Below are 18,643 nucleotides of genomic sequence, written 5' to 3' on the forward strand. Positions count from 1 at the left end.
TGGATGCTTATGGCCAAATTACTTCATAGGATAGTTATATTTTTGCTTCCACCTACTCCGTGGTATGGTTTTAGCAACCAGTTACATAAGAAGGTGGCTCTCAAATCCCGTGTCTTTAGACTTGCTGTCTCCAGGTTTATGTTACAAACTGCGATGAGTTCCTGACTCGTTTCCTGCGTCTTTGCCTCTGCAGCTTCCTTGTCCTCCCCTCTCTGAGCTCCCTCCTCCTCCAGACAGGAATTCTCATTTTTCTTCTCTGCTTGTAACAGCATCCGTATTGTTTCTTCCACGAAGGTGCTTCAGGACCATTCTTCCTGTTTGCAAGACGGTTGCATTCACACGCTTCCGAGCTCCCCGTGGACTTGGTCACACAGTCACCGCATGGAGAGGGGTTGCTTGTTTACTTCTCCAAGTTCCTTCATGCAGGGCTGTTCATCTTTGTGTGTCCTTAGTGCTAGCCCACAGGAGCTAATAAATATATTCTGAACCAAACGAACCATTCAGCATATTAATGTTTTTATGTTTTAGAAATTATCCCAGAGTCTTTCATATGATATGGAAATTTGGAATTTAGGACCTATAGACAGAGGACTTTTTTTTTTCTTTAAATAATTTAAATCACATTTTTAGGGGCTTCCCAGGTGGCACTAGTGGTAAAGAACCTGCCTGCCAACACAGGAGACATAAGCGACCTGGGTTCGATCCCTGGGTCGGGAAGATCTCCTGGAGGAGGGCATGGCAACCTATTCCAGTGTTCTTGCTTGGAGAATCCCATGGACAGAAGAGCCTGGCAGGCTATGGTCCGTGAAAGTGAAGTCACTTAGCCACGTCCAACTCTTTGCTACCCCATGGACTGTAGCCTACCAGGCTCCTCCATCCGTGGGATTTTCCAGGCAAGAATACTAGAGTGGGTTGTCATTTCTGGCTCCAGGGGATCTTCCAGACCTAAGGATTGAACCCATGTCTCCTGCATTGCAGGCAGACGCTTTACTGTCTGAGCCACCACGGAAGTAATGGTCCATAGGGTAGGGTCATGAAGAGTCAGACATGACTGAAGCAACTTAGTAGCATGCATACGTGTATTAGGATTTTTAGTTTTTGCTAAATTTAGATAATATTTTATATTAAAATGTTTATATAGGTAATTTATTAATTGAATAAAATAGAAATAACATTAAAACTATTAATGTACTACCCTCAGATAATCATTATATTTGAGCCTATTTACAGAAATTGTGTATGTGTGTATATACACACATACATCTGCGTGACACAGTGTGTTTTTACATAATATACTTTGAGCGTTTTTTTCTTTCAATAAGTATTTCAAAAAGTATTTTAAATGGCTGCCCAACATTCCGTTGTATGGAAATATCATAGTTCTTTAACTAGTCCCTTATGGTTTTACATGTAAAACTGTCCCCAAGTAATTGTTAACATAAATGCTGTAGTAAATACTGCAATAGTGATTCATTTATTGAACAAATATGTGTTGAGGGTCTACTGGTCTAAGCACCTATGTACTCTGTTGAATAAGAAATCGCTTTAATGAAAAAAGCAAGTACGAACACAGGGTCTCAATATCCCACGGTGAACGATGCCTAGGGGCTGAGAACTCTGTGCTGGGGCCACAGACCGGGGCCTGAGGCAGCAGGTCAGGGAAGGCTTCTGAAAGGAAGTGATCACAGGTTATCGGCTAGTTTCTCTGTTTTGGGATGTGTATCAGAATACCACTTGGTTAATATGATGACGTGTAACCTGTTTTATTTATCATTGATGTTTTTTTGTTTTGCTTTTTGTTTACACTAAAGATAGATATTTTAATCAAGTACATTTTGAACGTTATTTAAATTACCTTCCGCCTCACACCCATCCTGTATCCTATTACAGATGATAATAACATGTTTTCTAATATTGGAAAATGGGCTTCCCTGGTGGCTCAGCAGTAAAGAATCTACCTGCAATGCAGGAGACATGGGTTCGATTCCTGGGTAGGGAAGATCCCCGGGAGAGGGAAATGGCAACCCACTCCAATATTCTTGTCTGGGAAATCCCATGGATAGAGGAGCCTGCCGGGCTTTAGTCCAAGGGGTCTCAAGAGTCAGACATGACTTAGGGACTAAACCACCACCACCAATCCTGAAATATCTTTTCAGACTTACTTTACACCCTCATTGGGTATGGCTTTCTAATCTTGGAATGTACCTCTGGGTGTGGATTGTTAAATCTATATTCCTTTGGGAGATTTTTAAGTAGTGTTGATTTCTCTGCCCGTTTGGTCACATTTTGATAGCAGGGTTGTAGCAGCTTTTAAAAATTATTTAGAACACCTTTTGTGTTAGCTTGTGCTCTGGGACAGTTTAGGAGAAATGTTTATTCTTCAGAATTGGTAAGAATCTGATGATAAGACCATCTTGGCCTTTAACCTTAAAAAAGTAATTCTGTGTTATTCTCTGGTTACTTTCTTAGTCTTCTCTAGTTAGTCTAGTTGAGTTTCTCTTTCTGGACAAGCTGAGTAATTTTACATTTTTCCAGAACTTGTTAATCACAGTCTTCAAATTCATTAGGAGAGAGTTGACTGTCTCGCTCTTTTTTTTTCCTCCACTTATTTCAGACCATATTGTTCAGGTTGAAATATTACTAGTCTAGACTATCATTTTTTGGCATATATTGCGGAGCTTAACTTCTTGAAAGACATAGATCTGGAAATATGAAAGATGTAATTTACAGGTTAAAATATGTTACCTACAAAGGTAGGCTTACTTAGCTGACTTAGTAGTGAACACTAGGACCGTCATTTAGAAGAGCACGTGTATGTGGTTATGGATGTTGGGTGCACTTTTCATATTACGTCATGGTCATATATTTAGTCTTACTGAAATAGCTCGAGCAGTTACCAGTGAGAATAGGGAGCTGGTGCTGACGTGTGATGACGGGACGTGGGAGTTAGGCTTATTCAGTAGTAAAAATAGTGCAATCACATATGGTGATCTTTTTTCAATCAGATGGTCTCCCTCTCCGTAAACAGAGGTGCCTTTTACAGTTCCTTAGGATCTGCCTCATAAAAATCTACTATTAGTGTTTCCACTTGGCTGCGTGAAGGAGGAGACCCCCTGAGCGTCAGAGCAGAGGTTACGGATGCCTGTCAGAACAGCAGGCGAGGAGGAGGTGCTGCTGGAATTGGGGTGATCAGTTAACTCCTCGCTAGGTCAGAAGGCGTGAGGAACAGCTGGTTCTCGTGCCCTTTCAGGGCACTGATGCAGTTCCTCCAATGCAGAAATCATCTTTAACCCTAAGGAAGATAAAGCGCCAGGTTCTTACCTGGAACCACCAGAGGCCAATGCTCAGTTTGTGGGCGCCTGTTCCTTTCTCCCTTTTCCAGAATGCACCCGTGCTTCCCCACGTCACTGGGCAGGTTGCTGTCAGCATTTCTACTGTGGGCGAATCACTCAGTCCCCCTCACTGTCGTAGCTGCTAACGCTCATGAGACAACAGAGCGGTGGAGAAACGGGTCCTCCCTGCAGCAGCGGTGGCTCTGCGGGGGGTGTTAAAGCAGGTTTTCCTCCAGGAGCCGACATCCTGAGGCGATGGGGTGGGGGCTGGCAGGTGGAAGAGTCTTGGGGACCCAAGGGCACCTACACAGAGGTGTGGCTGCGGCTGCAGATGAGGGGGTGGGTCCACGGAGAACTTTGCTGCACCGGGGAATCAGGCTTTATATTTACCATCAAGTTGGTACTAAAATGATTGTTGAAAGAGTATTGTAATGCAGAGCTGTTTTTTTTTTTTTACACTTTATATTTCTAGTTCTTCCTTGTGTACCTGCCACCAGGTAGACAGTCAGTGCAATAAAAACAGACAACTGTTGTTGAACCAAATCCTAGCAGTTTGGTGGGTTGGTCCCCAAAACTGACATCCTGGATCCTCGTGCTCTTAAGAAGGGCTGCTGCGACTCTGAGATGGTATAGGGGACCCCCTCCCTTTCATCGGAGGGTGAAAATGGTCACAGAGCGGGCACTTACTTCAAATCTTTATTTGAGGATTGTTTTATTTTTATAAGTGATTTGTTTTTAATGATCCCATCTTCTTCCCAGAACCCCAAAAGAACGGTGGTTTCCTAAGGGCTCCAGGAATTTTATTTATTTATTTTTTTTGGCTCATTGGTTTCAGATTATGTTTCACAAATCAGTCTTTTTTTTTTTTTTTTCCTTTATTTACAATTACTTACCTGTGGTGAAAATAAAATAGTTTTGCATTGTTTTCTTATACAAACAAAGGCTTTAAAATATACAAGGCATTAAACAAACTTGTTCATAGCCTGTACCATTAACAAATAGTTTCTCTGCTTTACCAGAGAAGAAAAACTGTCAAAAGGAGCACATTTTTAAAAGTTGCAGAACCAGACTTTAACCTACACTGTCAGTAGTCTTTCCCCAAGCCTGTCACTCTTTCAGCCATGGGTCCTTCTGGATCTTAGGGACAATTATGGATCCATTCGTGTGTGGCCAGGACCTTTTCCAGGTGACAACTCCAAGCATATTTAGTAAAAGTTGAATTAATTACAATTACATCTTAATTTAAATACAGTAAGAGTTCATTACAGTAAGAATGTATTACTTATTTTAGATTTAACAACATGGTGTGAATGTCCATTTTGCACATATATCTTTTTATTTTGAAGCAGCTGAGAAACTACTGTTTATTTCTGAATGTGTAGTTTTTATGAAATTATATGAGCTCAGATAACAGTGACCTTGGGGAGGGCATGATGGAAGATGTCTAAGAACTTGAGATACTGTTCTAAACAACACGTACCCCCCTGTGCATCAAGGCGTATGACGCGAGGTGTCCTGGCTGGGAGGCGCAGCCCTTGGCTGAGAACTATTTTCTGTCTGTGGGTTCAAGCCGTGGGTTTGCTGTCCAGCATGGGGCTGTGAACTAATGCATCTGGGCAAGGCAGCATTTTTCATTTTTAATAGGAAAGGACAGAAATTAGTGTATAGGTAAGTTGGTTTCTGAATTATGTATACATGTAATATATATACACACACATGTGTAATTGGTTGGAATGTAAAAATACATTCCTTACTCTGGGTCATAGTGAAAAAAGTGATACGTGTTGCTTTTAAATACTAGTATATTGCCTTATCTGGACCAATTAAGAGCATATAATAAATGAGTACTTTCTCTGTAGCTTTGGAGAGTGTCTTTAAAACATCATATTTTACCAGGAGAATCATAAAACAGGTTAAATATAAACATGACTTTTTCTAAAAAGTGAGGCAAGAGCTTATAATGACTGTTATAAACTCTGTCATTGAAGACTGTAATTACCTATTGAATTAGAGTTCCAGGTAAAGGCATTTAAGTAAATGCCTATACCTAACACAGTAGATACCCCAAATCTACTGATGTAAATTGAAGTCATTTTTGCAAGAATTTGTCATGTTAAAGTACAAATAGAAGGTGGCCAAACTTCAATATACTAAACAGAATCTGTTCTTTAAATACATGTTGAGTCATGAGCTTTTGCTGCCTGGAGCCCCAGTTAATCCTATTAATAAAAAGTTACTTTATTATATAATACCAAATTATGTATGCACAAACTCTTACACATAGTCATTATTGCTATGAATATATATCAGTACAATATATACATATATATTATTTATGGTTCTTAAGTTTAGGCAAACTGCTGGCATAGAAATAATAGTGCTTTTCATTTTTATGTCTCTCAAAGACTGTGTATTTAATACTTATTTACATTTTAATATCTCCAATGTACTCTCCAATATACTCAGCATTATTTATTTTTGAAAAAGTGGGCCTTGTGCTTTTGTCATATATATTAATAGAAATTTCAGTCATACATTTGGAATTCTTTTGAAGTAAAAGTACTGCTAAACACAGAATCTACTTTCTGCACTTTTTAAGGGCTTTTTTTTTTTTTCCATTACTGTTTGGTTTTACTCATCATTTCATGAGAAATAACTAAAAGCTTGCAAATGAGAAAAAAAATGTATTATTTCTGAAGACTGTCTCTTCTCCCCTCAAATCTTACTCTGGATCTGATAATTAGCAGGGAGCAAATAGGACGTTGCTGTGGGGGTGAAGATGTAGTTGTGATAAGCCATGGCGTGTTTCTTCATTCTCATGCTCCCCGTCTGCCTTGATAAGGCAGGCTGGATGGATCAATATGCAGCTGAAAGAAGTTTGCTCAGTGAATGGAAGGTTCTTCCAGTTTCTGGCTTTTCGGCAAGACTGGGGGAAGAGGCAGGTAGCACCGGAGATTGAAGGGCCTGTGGTGGGGAGGGTGCCATCTTCCGTGGCCGGTGATGATGTTCAGTATCAGTGACCGTTTGGGGAGCTGATAGTGGATACTGGGAGAAATGAATGGCTGACATACCAATATTTTGGAAGCATTTAAACTGTACTCCAGTGGACTAGCTGAAATGTCACATCATTATGGTTACCGTATTCATTTCAGTACAGAATAGTACCTAGGAATTTTGTTGACTTTTGCCATTACAGTCAGTATTGAGACCACTGTATTAAACTTAGAATTGGTTTCTGTCAATCATCAAATATGTATATCCTTATAAAAATATAAATTAATTGTCACCAACGTAGAACATGCACTTGCTTACCAAATCCAGTTGTGCGCAAAGCTCGGATGGGAGAGCTGCAGCTCTGGGAGGCAGCCGCCGCAACTCTTTGTTAGTTACTGCTTCCTTCAGAACTGTGCTCATCTGAACATGATGATTGCAGAATAATTACTGCTGTTGTTCAGTTGCTCAGTCATGTCTGACCCTTTTGTGACCCCGTGGACTGTAACCTGCCAGGCTCCTCTGTCCATGCGATTCTCTAGGCAAGATGACTAGAGTGGGTTGCCCTGCCCTCCTCCAGGGGATCTTCTCAACCCAGAGGTCGAACCGGTCTCCTGCATTGCAGGTGGGTTCTTTCCTGCGGGGGGGTGGGGGGTGGGGGGGGGGGTGGGGGGGGGAGGCCCTTGGTTTTTACTTAGTACCTCTTTAACTCAGGATTCCACCCTCACACTTCATGGGTGGTTATTCCGTAACCAACTGTTGGCAAAAGTATCATGTTGTTGCTTTTCAGCCCATCATTTATTGTTCATCCTTTTATTTCTCCCATGTTTGACTTAGGTCTTAGGCCGTCTATGAACTCAGCTTAGACTTATTTCTAAGCCAGTCGGCATTTGTTGAGACTCACCAGTGAAATTTGTATGTCTTCATTAAAAAAAAAAAAGAATTATTTTTATGTACTTTGAATAGGCAGCTAAACATTTTAAAAATTATGATTCAGTATTTAAAACGTACTAATTATTTGCATTGTGGAAACAATTGGAAGTAGCCCTTGTGACTAAGACTTAATTAAAATTATAATTTTAAAAGGACTCTATTATTTAACAGCTTATACATATTTGTTTCATCAATAATTCATTCAACAAATATTTATTACTATGTGTCAGGTACCATTTATAAGTAATATATTTGTTTTGCTGTCTTCTTCTTTGTGTATGATGAATTAATTTATACTTTTTTTTGTTTTCCTTAGACAAAATTGAAGAAGCACAAAAAGAACTAAATGGGGCAGAAGTGTCAAAAAAAGGTAAGTTAAAATCAACCCCAGTATAGGCTTTATTCTTGCAGAGATTCCTGTATAAATACCTTATTATTGTAAGCTTTGTAAATGAATCAATGTAAAATTGATAACTAAAAGTTGATGGGCTTTGCTTTATGGAATGTTTTAAGTGCATAGCATGTCCTGTGACTGTTTCCCAGGTGTTAACTGTTTTGCTGCGGGGAGTATGACAGCTTGTTGCAGATCTTCTGAAAGTCCTATTTGAGAGACTATCACAGAGCTATAAACAGGGCCAGGATAATGCGTACTGATGGCTGTGTTCACCTATATGTGTGCTTATGTGTGCTCAAGTGGCGGATAATTTTTCTTTTTTTAAATGTGACAGAAGCCTAAGACAACCAAAATAACCCAAATGCCAGTCAGTGCAGGAATAGTTGCCTCAGTTGTAGTACCTTCTAATTTGGGGATGTTATGCAGCTTTTTAAAAAATGTTAATTATTTCAGTTGACTGTGATGATTCGTTGCCGTGGTGAGAGAAGGGGCAGAGGAAGTTGATTAACTTTTCTTTATCTGGATCTGTGTTCTTTACTTAGTTTTCATGGGTAAATTTTGTATAAGGAATAAAAAGCTCACAAGCAAAAAGCGGTTTTCATCACAGAAAGCGTACTGATTATTTTCTCAGTTAATTTGAAAAAAGACATTTGATGTTGAACAGCCTGTGGAATGGGACGAAGACAGGAAGGTGGATAGAGTTCCAACACACTCTAATGTTAATGGGTAAAATTGATTAAAAGGATGTAAGACTCTCTTTATGGCATTTAGATTTCATGATTTATTTTTGCTTTGTCCTTGTTATATTTTCTTATTACCGCAGGATATTGTGGCAGAAAAATTTAGCCTCGTAGGATTCCAATGGAAAGTCTTTTTCTTTTTTTTTTTAATCTAAGTAGATTCCTAACTGGGCTTTCCCTTTGGCTCAGTGGTAAAGAATCTGTCTTCGATGCAGGAGACGCAGGAGACATGGGTTTGATCCCTGGGTCGGGAAGATCCCCTGGAGAAGGGCATGGCAACCTGCTCCAGTATTCTTGCCTGGAGAATCCCATGGACAGTACCCCTGACAGTCCATGGGGTCACAAAGAGTCAAGCATGACTGAGGCGACTCAGCAGCAGCAGCAGGTTCCTAAGTAGTTGCCCCTGGTGGAAATAATTTCAGGTTGTCCACGTTCTCCGTCCCTTGGCCCAGCCAGTGCAGCCTCCAAGGGCTGTTTGGGGCTGGTCTGAGTAGCTCTGCTGTGATGTGCAGACATCTTAAAAGTATCTCCCCTCTTTATCTGCCCCCCTCACCACTTTCCATGGGATTTCTGGAAAGCCCATATCAAACACGACCCTTCAGTGGCACTCTTGCCAAAACACAATCTAAGAAGAGTTGAGAAGTCACCACAGCCAGGCCATCCCTTTGAAAGGTTGGCTGAAGATCCCTTCCGCACACTGCTGAAATGCTAAAGCACTTGAGACACTCAGGCTGTAAGAACCTAAGAGTTTAAACTCTGTCATGTTCAATCTTTTCCATGTCTAGTAACGGTTTAGAGCTGCTTCAGTTAGCGATATAAATGTGTTCTTGTCTTACTTTTCCTTCTTTCCTACCCCTGTGGCAAAGAGCTTTAAAAACAGTGAACGAAGTGTCTGATAGGAAGGAGGAAATGGAACAGAGGTTCTAGAAAAAAGAAATGGGATAATGAGGTTGAAGTAATCCAGTGGGCTGCATTTGGCAGGCTACGTTTATTTAAGACCCAGGATGAATACCAAGCAAGCATCGTTTTGTGCAGTTCACTGCCCAGTGTTACTACTCAGCTTTCGTTTTTACATATGCATTCTGGGCAAATTAAAAATAAAGTAGTTTTGCTCCAAAATATAATTGAGGAATAATATCAGTTTGTCTTTAACAACACGAGATAAACTTTTTGAGTAACAAAGGTCTTTGAGATTTCTCAGATCTTTGTCTTGTTTGATGAAAGGAAATCCGTTTGTTCTTTTGTAGAATATACTTTAGAAATTTGGAGTTATTTATTGTTTTTATTGATTTATGGGTCATCTAGAATAGATCGTTTTTTCACTACTTTTTCCAACTTTTGGTGATTTCCCCCAAAAGTTTAACTTTTTCTACATCTGTCTTTTTTTCTTTAATTGCTACTTTGTTCTAAGGCTTTGTGTCAGTTGAAGGTGCTATAGTCCTTAACCCTTTGGAGGTTCTTTCTCCCTCTTCTTTTTCTTACCCGTAGGACAAGTAACTAATTTATCTTCAGAAGCATTTAGCATACTGGTAGGCTCTTAAAGAAAACAAACCTTGCTTATTGGTATATTTTAAAAAGACATCTTTCCTGTTTCCTAACATTTTAAGGAAAGATTAATCTGTATAGTACAATATGATGACAGAGAAACTGACTTTGGTCATTATATACCAATAGAATAAAGAAGTGCACTAAATTATGGTAGCTTAGTCCTTTTATTCTTTCTCTCTGCTTATGAATGAAAATCAGATGGCTTGAATTTTATTTATTTTGGTTTTAACCAATTTGGGGATAAATATAGAAGACAGCATTCATCAATTCTCTGTAATGTCCTTATTTTCTTCCTAATAGTCCTATATACTTGGTTTTAATATCCATTGTGCTTGACACTATTTCTAAAATCATTGCATGAGATTTAAATAAAATAAATAGTGAACGTCACAGATGTAGTGATGAATATGCATAAAGGGAACTGGGAAGAAGTAAATTTATCAGTTAATTAGGAGAGCTTTTATGTGCTGTTTCATGAATAAACTTTGATTTTAATACTTTGTTTTAAATTTTTATCACACAATATTTGACCCATAAAATAATCCATGTAAGTATATGTAATATATATTATTATATATATATATGCAGTGTCATATATTATTGTGTATATATTTTATATATGTGTGTAATATTGTGTATTATCACATATGTTTAATACACAGTACTTCTATTAGTATATGTAATATATATTATTATAACATCATGACAGTAGCATGGTAATCTTTTATTCTAATAGCCAGTTGCTAATATGTACTGTTGTATCAACCTATATACTAGACTCCATTTCACCCCAGTATTTGCTTGGTAGAAAGTCTTAAGTTTGTGTCGTCATCTGCATTTCCTCTTTGAAAAAATGTCTTAACTTCTTTTGCCCCATTTTTTAATTAGGTTGTTTGGGGGTTTTTATTTGATGTTGAGTTATATGAGCTCATATATAGCTCATATGATGTCGAGTTATATGAGCTGTTTATATATGTTGGTTAGTTCCTCATAGGTCCCATCATTTGCATATATTTTCTCCCTTACAACAGGTTGTCTTTTCATTTTGCTAATGGTTTACTTTGCTGTGCAAAAGCTTTCAAGGTTAATTGGGTCCCATTTGCTTCTTTTTTCTTTTATTTCCTTTACTTTAGGAGATGGAGCCAAAAAAAAAAATTACTGCTGTGATTTATGGAAAAACATATTTTGCTTCTTTTCCTCTAGGAGTTTTGTAGTAACCAGTCTTACATTTAGGTCTTTAATCCATCTGGAGTTCATTTTTGTGTATAGTATTAGGGAATGTTTTAATTTCACTGGTTCACACGTAGCTGTCAAGTTTTCTCAGCACCACTTATTGAAGAAACTTTTTTCCCCCAGTGTATGTTCTTGCCTCCTTTGTCAGAGATTAATTGTCAATGTATTTAATAAAATTACGCCAACTTTCGTTTTTTCTCTTCAGTCTGGTATTTTTCTTATAATTTATCCATTTTATTAGACATTTACGTTTATTGGCAAAAAGTCATTCAAAGTATTCTTTGTCTCATTGCTGCTGGATCCGTAGTTGTGTCTCCATTTTCTCACTGTTCACTTATGCCTTTTCTCTCTACACTGATTAGTCTTGCCAAAGGTTGGTCTGTTCTACTCCCCTTTTACTGTAACTTCTGAGTTTCTTGATATCATCTTGTATAATTCTTTCCTGTTTAATTACATTTTGCTCTGCGTTATCTTTTCTTCTTCTTTGGGCTTATTCTGTTATCCAGTTTCTTAAGTTGGTAACTGGGCTTATTTTTAAGTCTTTATTCTTTTCTATTAAAATCACTTGAAGCTATTAATTTCCTTATAAGCATTGCTTTGGCTGTATTAAACATAGTTTCATATTTGCTACTTCCATTAATTTTTGTGCTGCTTTCTTCTTTGACTCCCTCAATAGAATTTTTTTCCCTTAGGGATGGTTGGGGATTTTATTTATTTTTTTGTTAGTGATTTCTGACTTAATTGCACTGTTACATTAATTGTTTTTTGAAATCAGTTTATATTTCTAAAATAATTTTCTCTCTGTTTCTGAATACAGTGTAATCAAAAGTTTCAGGGAATGGTGTATAAAAATGCTCCTACATTTTATATTAGAAATTTAAGAATTCAGCATTTTACAGAAAAATTCATCATTTTACAAAGATGGGAAAGCTGAAGTTGAAAGCTGTTCAATAACTGTATCCCAGGGACTGTAACATAGGATGAGGAATTTCCAAGTTTGTGTTATTCTGCTGTTATTCTGCACTGTAACTAGATGAGAGCTGTGCTCTCGTGATAGTTAAATCTATAATACTTGTTCGGTCACTCAGTTTTGTCCGACTGTTTGTGACCCCCATGGACTGCAGCACGCCAGTCCTTCACCATCTTCCAGAGCTTGCTCAAACTAATGTCTGTTGAGCTGGTGATGCCATCCAACCATCTCATCCTCTGTTGCCCCTTTCTTCTTCTGCTTTCTATCTTTCCCAGCATCAGGGTCTTTTCTAATGCATTGGCTCTTCACATCAGGTGGCCAAAGTATTGTAGCTTCAGTTTCAGCATCAGTCCTTCCAATGAATATTCAGGGTGGATTTCCTTTAGGACTGAAGTAGTTTGATCTTGCTGTCCAAGGGACTCTCAGGTCATCTCTAGTGCCACAATTCACTGTTATTCTGCTTAACAAGGTAGAATAACTCACACGAGAAACATAACTGTGTTAGTCAATGGGTGGGAATATGTTATAGAATTTTAGGTCTCCAAGAAAGACAGAAAGAATGAGTTACTCTGTTTAAGACTGACAGCAGCAGCTCTCTCTATTTGTCCTACCCTCCAGTTCCAGTTCCAGTTCAGTCTCTCAGTCGTGTCCGACTCTTTGCGACCCCATGGATCACAGCACACCAGGCCTCCCTGTCCATCACCAACTCCCAGAGTTCATTCAAACTCATGTCCATCAAGTCAGTGATGCCATCCAGCCATCTCATCCTCTGTCGTCCCCTTCTCCTCCTGCCCCCAATCCCTCCCAGCATCAGAGTCTTTTCCAATGAGTCAGCTCTTTGCATGAGGTGGCCAAAGTACTGGAGTTTCAGCTTTAGCATCATTTCTTCCAAAGAACACCCAGGACCGATCTCCTTTAGAACGGACTAGTTGGATTTCCTTGCAGTCCAAGGGACTCTGGAGAGTCTTCTCCAACACCACCAAAAGCATCAATTCTTTGGCACTCAGCCTTCTTTGTCCAACTGTCACATCCAAGCATGACTACTGGAAAGTGCATAGCTTTGACTATGCGGACTTTTGTAGGCAAAGTAATTTCTCTGCTTTTTAACACACTGTCTAGGTTTGTCATAGCTTTTCTTCTAAGGAGCAAGCACGTCTGTGCTATTCTACTGTTATTCTGCATTGTAACTGGACGAGAGCTGTGTTCTAATGATAGTTGAATCTATAGTAGTTACTCCTGTTCTAAATTAATCGTTTGAGTGAAGAGATCACCTTTTCAAAAAAATATTTTAATGGTTTAGGAAAAAGGAGGAGTCCAAAAATGGGTATAGAAAAGGGTGGAGATTTTAGGTCAGCTTGCATTGAGATTTTTCATATTATTATGTCTCAAACAGCAAAATCCTAAAATCACCACCATAATATCTGTAGTTTCCTTTTATTAGCTATCACTCTGAAATTATATACTCTAATCACCAGAAGGTTTTTTATTTTACCATGTATATGAGAATAATGAGTCCTAAGCATATGGCTTAAGAAGTACAGTAAGCAACTTATCCTGCTGAAATAACCCTGTGATATTCAGACTTGCTCCAAGGAGTCACTTGACAAGCAGGATTTCTGTTAACATAGGCATAATGTACTGCCAGGAATTACCCTCTTGTTATCTGGGGAAGCTTGAGGGAAGTTAGGTTCCTATGTAAAACTAGACTGGGTAATTCAGAAGTGAACGTGACACTCTAGTGAGCAGACACCTAGATTGTGAACTCTGATTAGCGGGTCAGTATGAAAGCTAGCATTTGCTCACCTACTTTCCTAATTGAAACTCCTTATAACCTGAATAAGTTTTCAAGGACTGAAAAATAACTCCCATTATTTTTTTCTTTTTTAAATACTGAATGTGATATTGAAAAAAAAAGAAATGAAGGTTGATTTGGAATAGTATTTTATGTTAATAAGGTTATACCTTTATGCCAGTGATAATTCTCTTCCTTAAGAATTTTGCTAAGTATACTTAAGGAAATATGAGAGCATGTTCCTATAATTAGGGGTGATGAAGTCCTTCCTAAGTTAAGACTAAACTTTAGGTGGCATAATGGAAAAGTTGGACTGATTTTTCTTAAATTGAAATGAATAATGCTACTGCAAGATAAGATTAAAATGTTTTAAAACAGTCTGGGAGAAAATTTGTGCAATAAAACAAAACTTGGTTGGGTTGCTTACAATGTTATAAACTTGGAAATGTATTAGCACTTTACAGAATGAAAGCTCACACTGATACAGCCAATGGGAAGGCTAGTGTAATATGTTAGTGAGATGTCTGAACTAGAGAATTTTTTTAAAGGAATGCAGTTTAATTATTTCAGTATTATAGTAATGCTAGCTAGTTTATAAATTAATTACCAGGAAATAATGTAATTAAATGAGCATTAGTCGATGTTTATTTTTAATTGAAATGTTTATAAATTCTACTTTCTTAATATTAAGTGCTCAAAAAAGTTTATCATATTTTTCTTATAAAGTTGTTATTAATTCATTTTTTTCTTCAGCAATTTTTTATTAATGCATCACCCATTCTTTTTTGCCCTAGAAAGCAATAAAAAAAAAGAAAAAGTGTATACCTTAAAGGAACCTATGAGCTTTAACCCAGGTCTTGTGCAAATTATCATAAAATCTGAATTGGTGGAATCAAAATTCATGAGGTTTTATGTAGACTGGCAGCAGTGCCTAGCAAATTTCCCTTGGGAAAACAGCTACAGTTTTTCTATTTTTTAGAAAAGAAAGTCATCTCTTCTTCCTTTTAATATTATCTTACTTGGAATTTCAGATTTAAATATGCAGGTCTCCTGAAGTGTTCTTTTAGTGTCACAGACAATGCTAACGGCTCAGATTGCCAGAAAATTAGTATTATTTTAATTATTTGTGCCATGTATATGAGTTAAAAGTATGATGTGTCAATCCTGCCAATATCTTGAGATTTAAAAATACTAAATCCCAAGAGATCATTGCTTCACAACTAGACTACTCCAGTTTTATAAAAGATGATTTGCATAATGATAAACAAACCATCTTTTAGTAAAATAAGTAAATATTCTGTTCATGGTGTTGAAATGCAAGAAACTTGTTTCCTGCAAATTATGAGAGGCAAAACTCTCAATATATTTCTTAACAGTGTTATTGATTACTCTCTATTGAGTAATCATTGATTAAATTGGAAGCTAAAATAGCTAACAAGATGTTACTTTTATAGATTCATTGAAAGGCTTGCATTCTTTTACACTTTTATAGCCTTTCCATTGACTTCAAAATGTTATGGATTATAAGGTACACAGTGATCTCATGTACCATTTAGGAAGGGAAAAATTGACTGACAGATAAAGAAGGACAGGGTGCTTTTATAAGTGATTAGAAGATGCACCAGGATTTCAGAGAGATTAAAATGTTCAAAACACATTGTTTAAGATTCTGTGAAGTGTGTGTTTAGGTCCGCTGCTTCGTTTTTTGACAAGAGAGATATAAAACAGCTTAGATTATGAGATGTGGATGTAGCTGCTTTGAAGACAGCATCCCCAAGGATGGTGCCAAACAAAGGAATGGGTCTCATTCTGTTGGTTCACTTGGGGATTCATTTAAGAATGATAAGGGGGGAGGAACCCAGATTGTGTTTAATTTACCATCTTCGCTTTTGGGATAATTGACCTCACGCATATGCCTCTTCAATATTACTTTTTTTATATGAGTTGTGTTGTAGGGTGACTTAGAAGGATAACGTGTGCTGCCATTGGTTGATTTATTTAAGCTTTTCCCCAGCCTTGCTTCTGTGACCTACGTGTGGGGCAAAAGAATAAAAAAGAGAGGCAGGAAGGCAGCACCTGTGCCACATGGAAGTGAAGGATACAATTCTGGGGAAGAAGGAGCAGAAAATAAATGCAAGGGGGAGGCAGAATCAATTGGAAATAGGTGAACAGCTGCGAGGAATTCTAGAAAAAAAATTTTTGAAAAATTGAAAGCAAACAGTAGAGGACCATTTCACTGAAACAGAGCCTTCTTTTACTCCTGTTTCACTATTCAGATGTGTTTTGTTGGGCTGTGCTATATGTACGAAGAATATCAATTTTTAAGGATGATGATTTAGAATTCTGCACCAACCACCAAGCTCGGGATACTGTAGTAGCTATTTCATTCAAGAAGAGATTTGGAAAAAGAAAATGAGACTCTGTGGGTGAGTGAGAAAAGGCAGGAAGAGGACTGAACAAAATTTAAATGAGAGCAAACGTATAGAGTAACGTATGCGCCTAGTTGGATGTTTAGTGAGTGAGGGCATGCTTTGGTTTAGTGAGTGATGGCATTGGAAGTGCGGCTCTGCACCAGAACACCGAGGCTGCTCTGCGGGCTCCTTTCCGGAAGCCCACCACACAGCACCGAGTGACCCACTTGGTAACTGGTAACAGAACCCTTCCATGGCTACCTGTGTCTCTTCAGCTTGAAGACAGAGCTCCTAACAGCTGACGAGATCTCAGCCCGTTAAGCTCTTTGCCTCACCCCTGCCACGCGTGGGGATGAGTGCCCTGGTTCCCTTTTGCCCAGGATCATATACTGGCACCTCCTGCTGTTCCTGGTGCATACAGTAGGCACTGGGCAAATATTTATTTGGCTGTTCTGAGCACCCAGACTGGCCTGTAATATTAAATCTGTTTTGTGACTTGATTGGTACTGTTTCCTTATATTTAATATGAAATGTTACTGTATGAAAGTTGAGTGTTAGTGAGGGAAGAAGAGCATGTCTATGTCTTCAGTAGATGTACTGTTATTTTCTTTGCTAATTAGAGACCTGTTCAAGTTTGTGCCCTCTTGGGTTGATTGTATTTATAACTTCTTATATTCTGTATGTTACACAAGTATCCAAATATTTTAAGATAGAGTATAACCTTCTCTCATAAGTTTAAATAATTTTTACTGTTGCTGTATCCTTCCCTTTCTCATTTCTGAGAACATTTATTATTGATTAGGTTGATTTTTTATTTAATTAAAAATTTCAAACAGAATTGTCACTTATTCTGCTTTAAAAATTTTCAGTTTGATATATCTCTGGTTTTACTATCTCTACAATCAAAATTATTTCTCTGAAATTATACTGACTGCTTAGAAATTTTCCTTTTATATATAAAAAAGTTCCACAGTATTTATTTGCCTTTGTATGATTACTGACATAAATATTTTGAGTATTTATTTCATCTCTACCTGCTGGATTTTGATCTATATTTTAAGTTATTGCTAAATAAGCAGGTATTTGTTAGGTTCTTAATTTGCTAACTTCCTGCTTTGGGGTTGAATTACATGTTAGTTGTATGTGAATAATACATGTGCGTGATGACTTTTAAAATATGGAACTCCAGTGACGGGTAAAACATTTGCCAGCTCTGTACTCCAATCCCATCATGTTTTAATTTTTTTAAACTTTAAGAATTTTTAAATTTTATCCAAGATTTTGTAATATATAAAATTTAGTATGTGTTTATTGTATTACATTTTCCTTTTCTGTTAAAATCTGTATTCTTTTTCTATTTCCTGCCTTTTTTTCTGTATCATAGCCTGTTAATGGTGAATTCAGATTCCCTTCCTCACCCTATAATTATTTTTCTATTTCTCTTGAACAGTTTTCTAAAAATGTATTCCATTGCCTATTGGTTATATGATAAAAGTTAATGCTGTGTCCTGCACTGTTTAAACCCTTAACTAAATGATTCTTGGTCTTATTTGGAGGAACTGACTTTAGATTCCACTTATATCCCATTCCTGCTTTTCTTTTCAGGGCTCAGGGCCTGTTGAGAATTGCTGCTCTGTTCTGATTGATTTGCAGTGTATATCCCCCTTTAGGAACATTGTCAAGGCCTCTGAATCCACTTTTTGTTAGGAAACTAAACTTATTCTTCGCTGATACCACGCGAACCACTCTGCTCTTCTCTCAATGTGCCTTTAATGAGGCAGGGTGGTGCCCAGAGGCGGCGGCTGTGTTAGATACCGACTCTAAGCTTTGGCAGCTCTGCATTCCTAGCATTTGTACCTTCCTCTCTTTTGAGTGTGTCCATTTACCCTGCTTTTGACTTACATGCTATTATTACCATGTATTTGGGTCCACGTATATTCTTTACTATTTGTATACAGCTGCTACTCATCTTTCTTTTTACATGTATTAATCAACTTGGGACTTATTTTGGCTTACATCTCTAGCTTCCCATGAGGAATGTTTTATTTTACATGGAGAATCATCATTTTTCATTAATGCAGGTCTGTTGTGACAAATTATTTCAAGTGTCATTTATTAGAAAATGTCTATTTCTTTTGCATTCTTGAAAAAACATGTTTAATCCAAGTACAGAAGCATAACATTCGAGTTTGGCCGTTTATTTCCTTGAGTACGTTGTTACTGTCGAGATGTCTGCTTGTGAGTCTGATTATTATTCGTTTGAAGGCAGTCCTTTGGGGCCTTGTCTCAGAATCCTGCA

At 37.7% G+C, this 18,643-nt stretch overlaps 1 protein-coding gene across 1 annotated transcript in view; it reads left to right on the top strand.

The window, feature by feature from the left end:
* HIVEP1 (HIVEP zinc finger 1) overlaps positions 1 to 18,643 on the top strand; it is a 129,332-nt gene that overhangs the window by 62,533 nt on the left and 48,156 nt on the right. The window contains exon 2 of the mRNA XM_052648826.1: positions 7,573 to 7,626. Coding sequence (XP_052504786.1) covers positions 7,573 to 7,626 — 54 coding nt within the window. The remainder of the gene's footprint in view (positions 1 to 7,572; positions 7,627 to 18,643) is intronic.

Source organism: Budorcas taxicolor, chromosome 11 (assembly GCF_023091745.1).
Source record: "Budorcas taxicolor isolate Tak-1 chromosome 11, Takin1.1, whole genome shotgun sequence".
In the NCBI taxonomy this organism is placed as follows: domain Eukaryota; kingdom Metazoa; phylum Chordata; class Mammalia; order Artiodactyla; family Bovidae; genus Budorcas; species Budorcas taxicolor.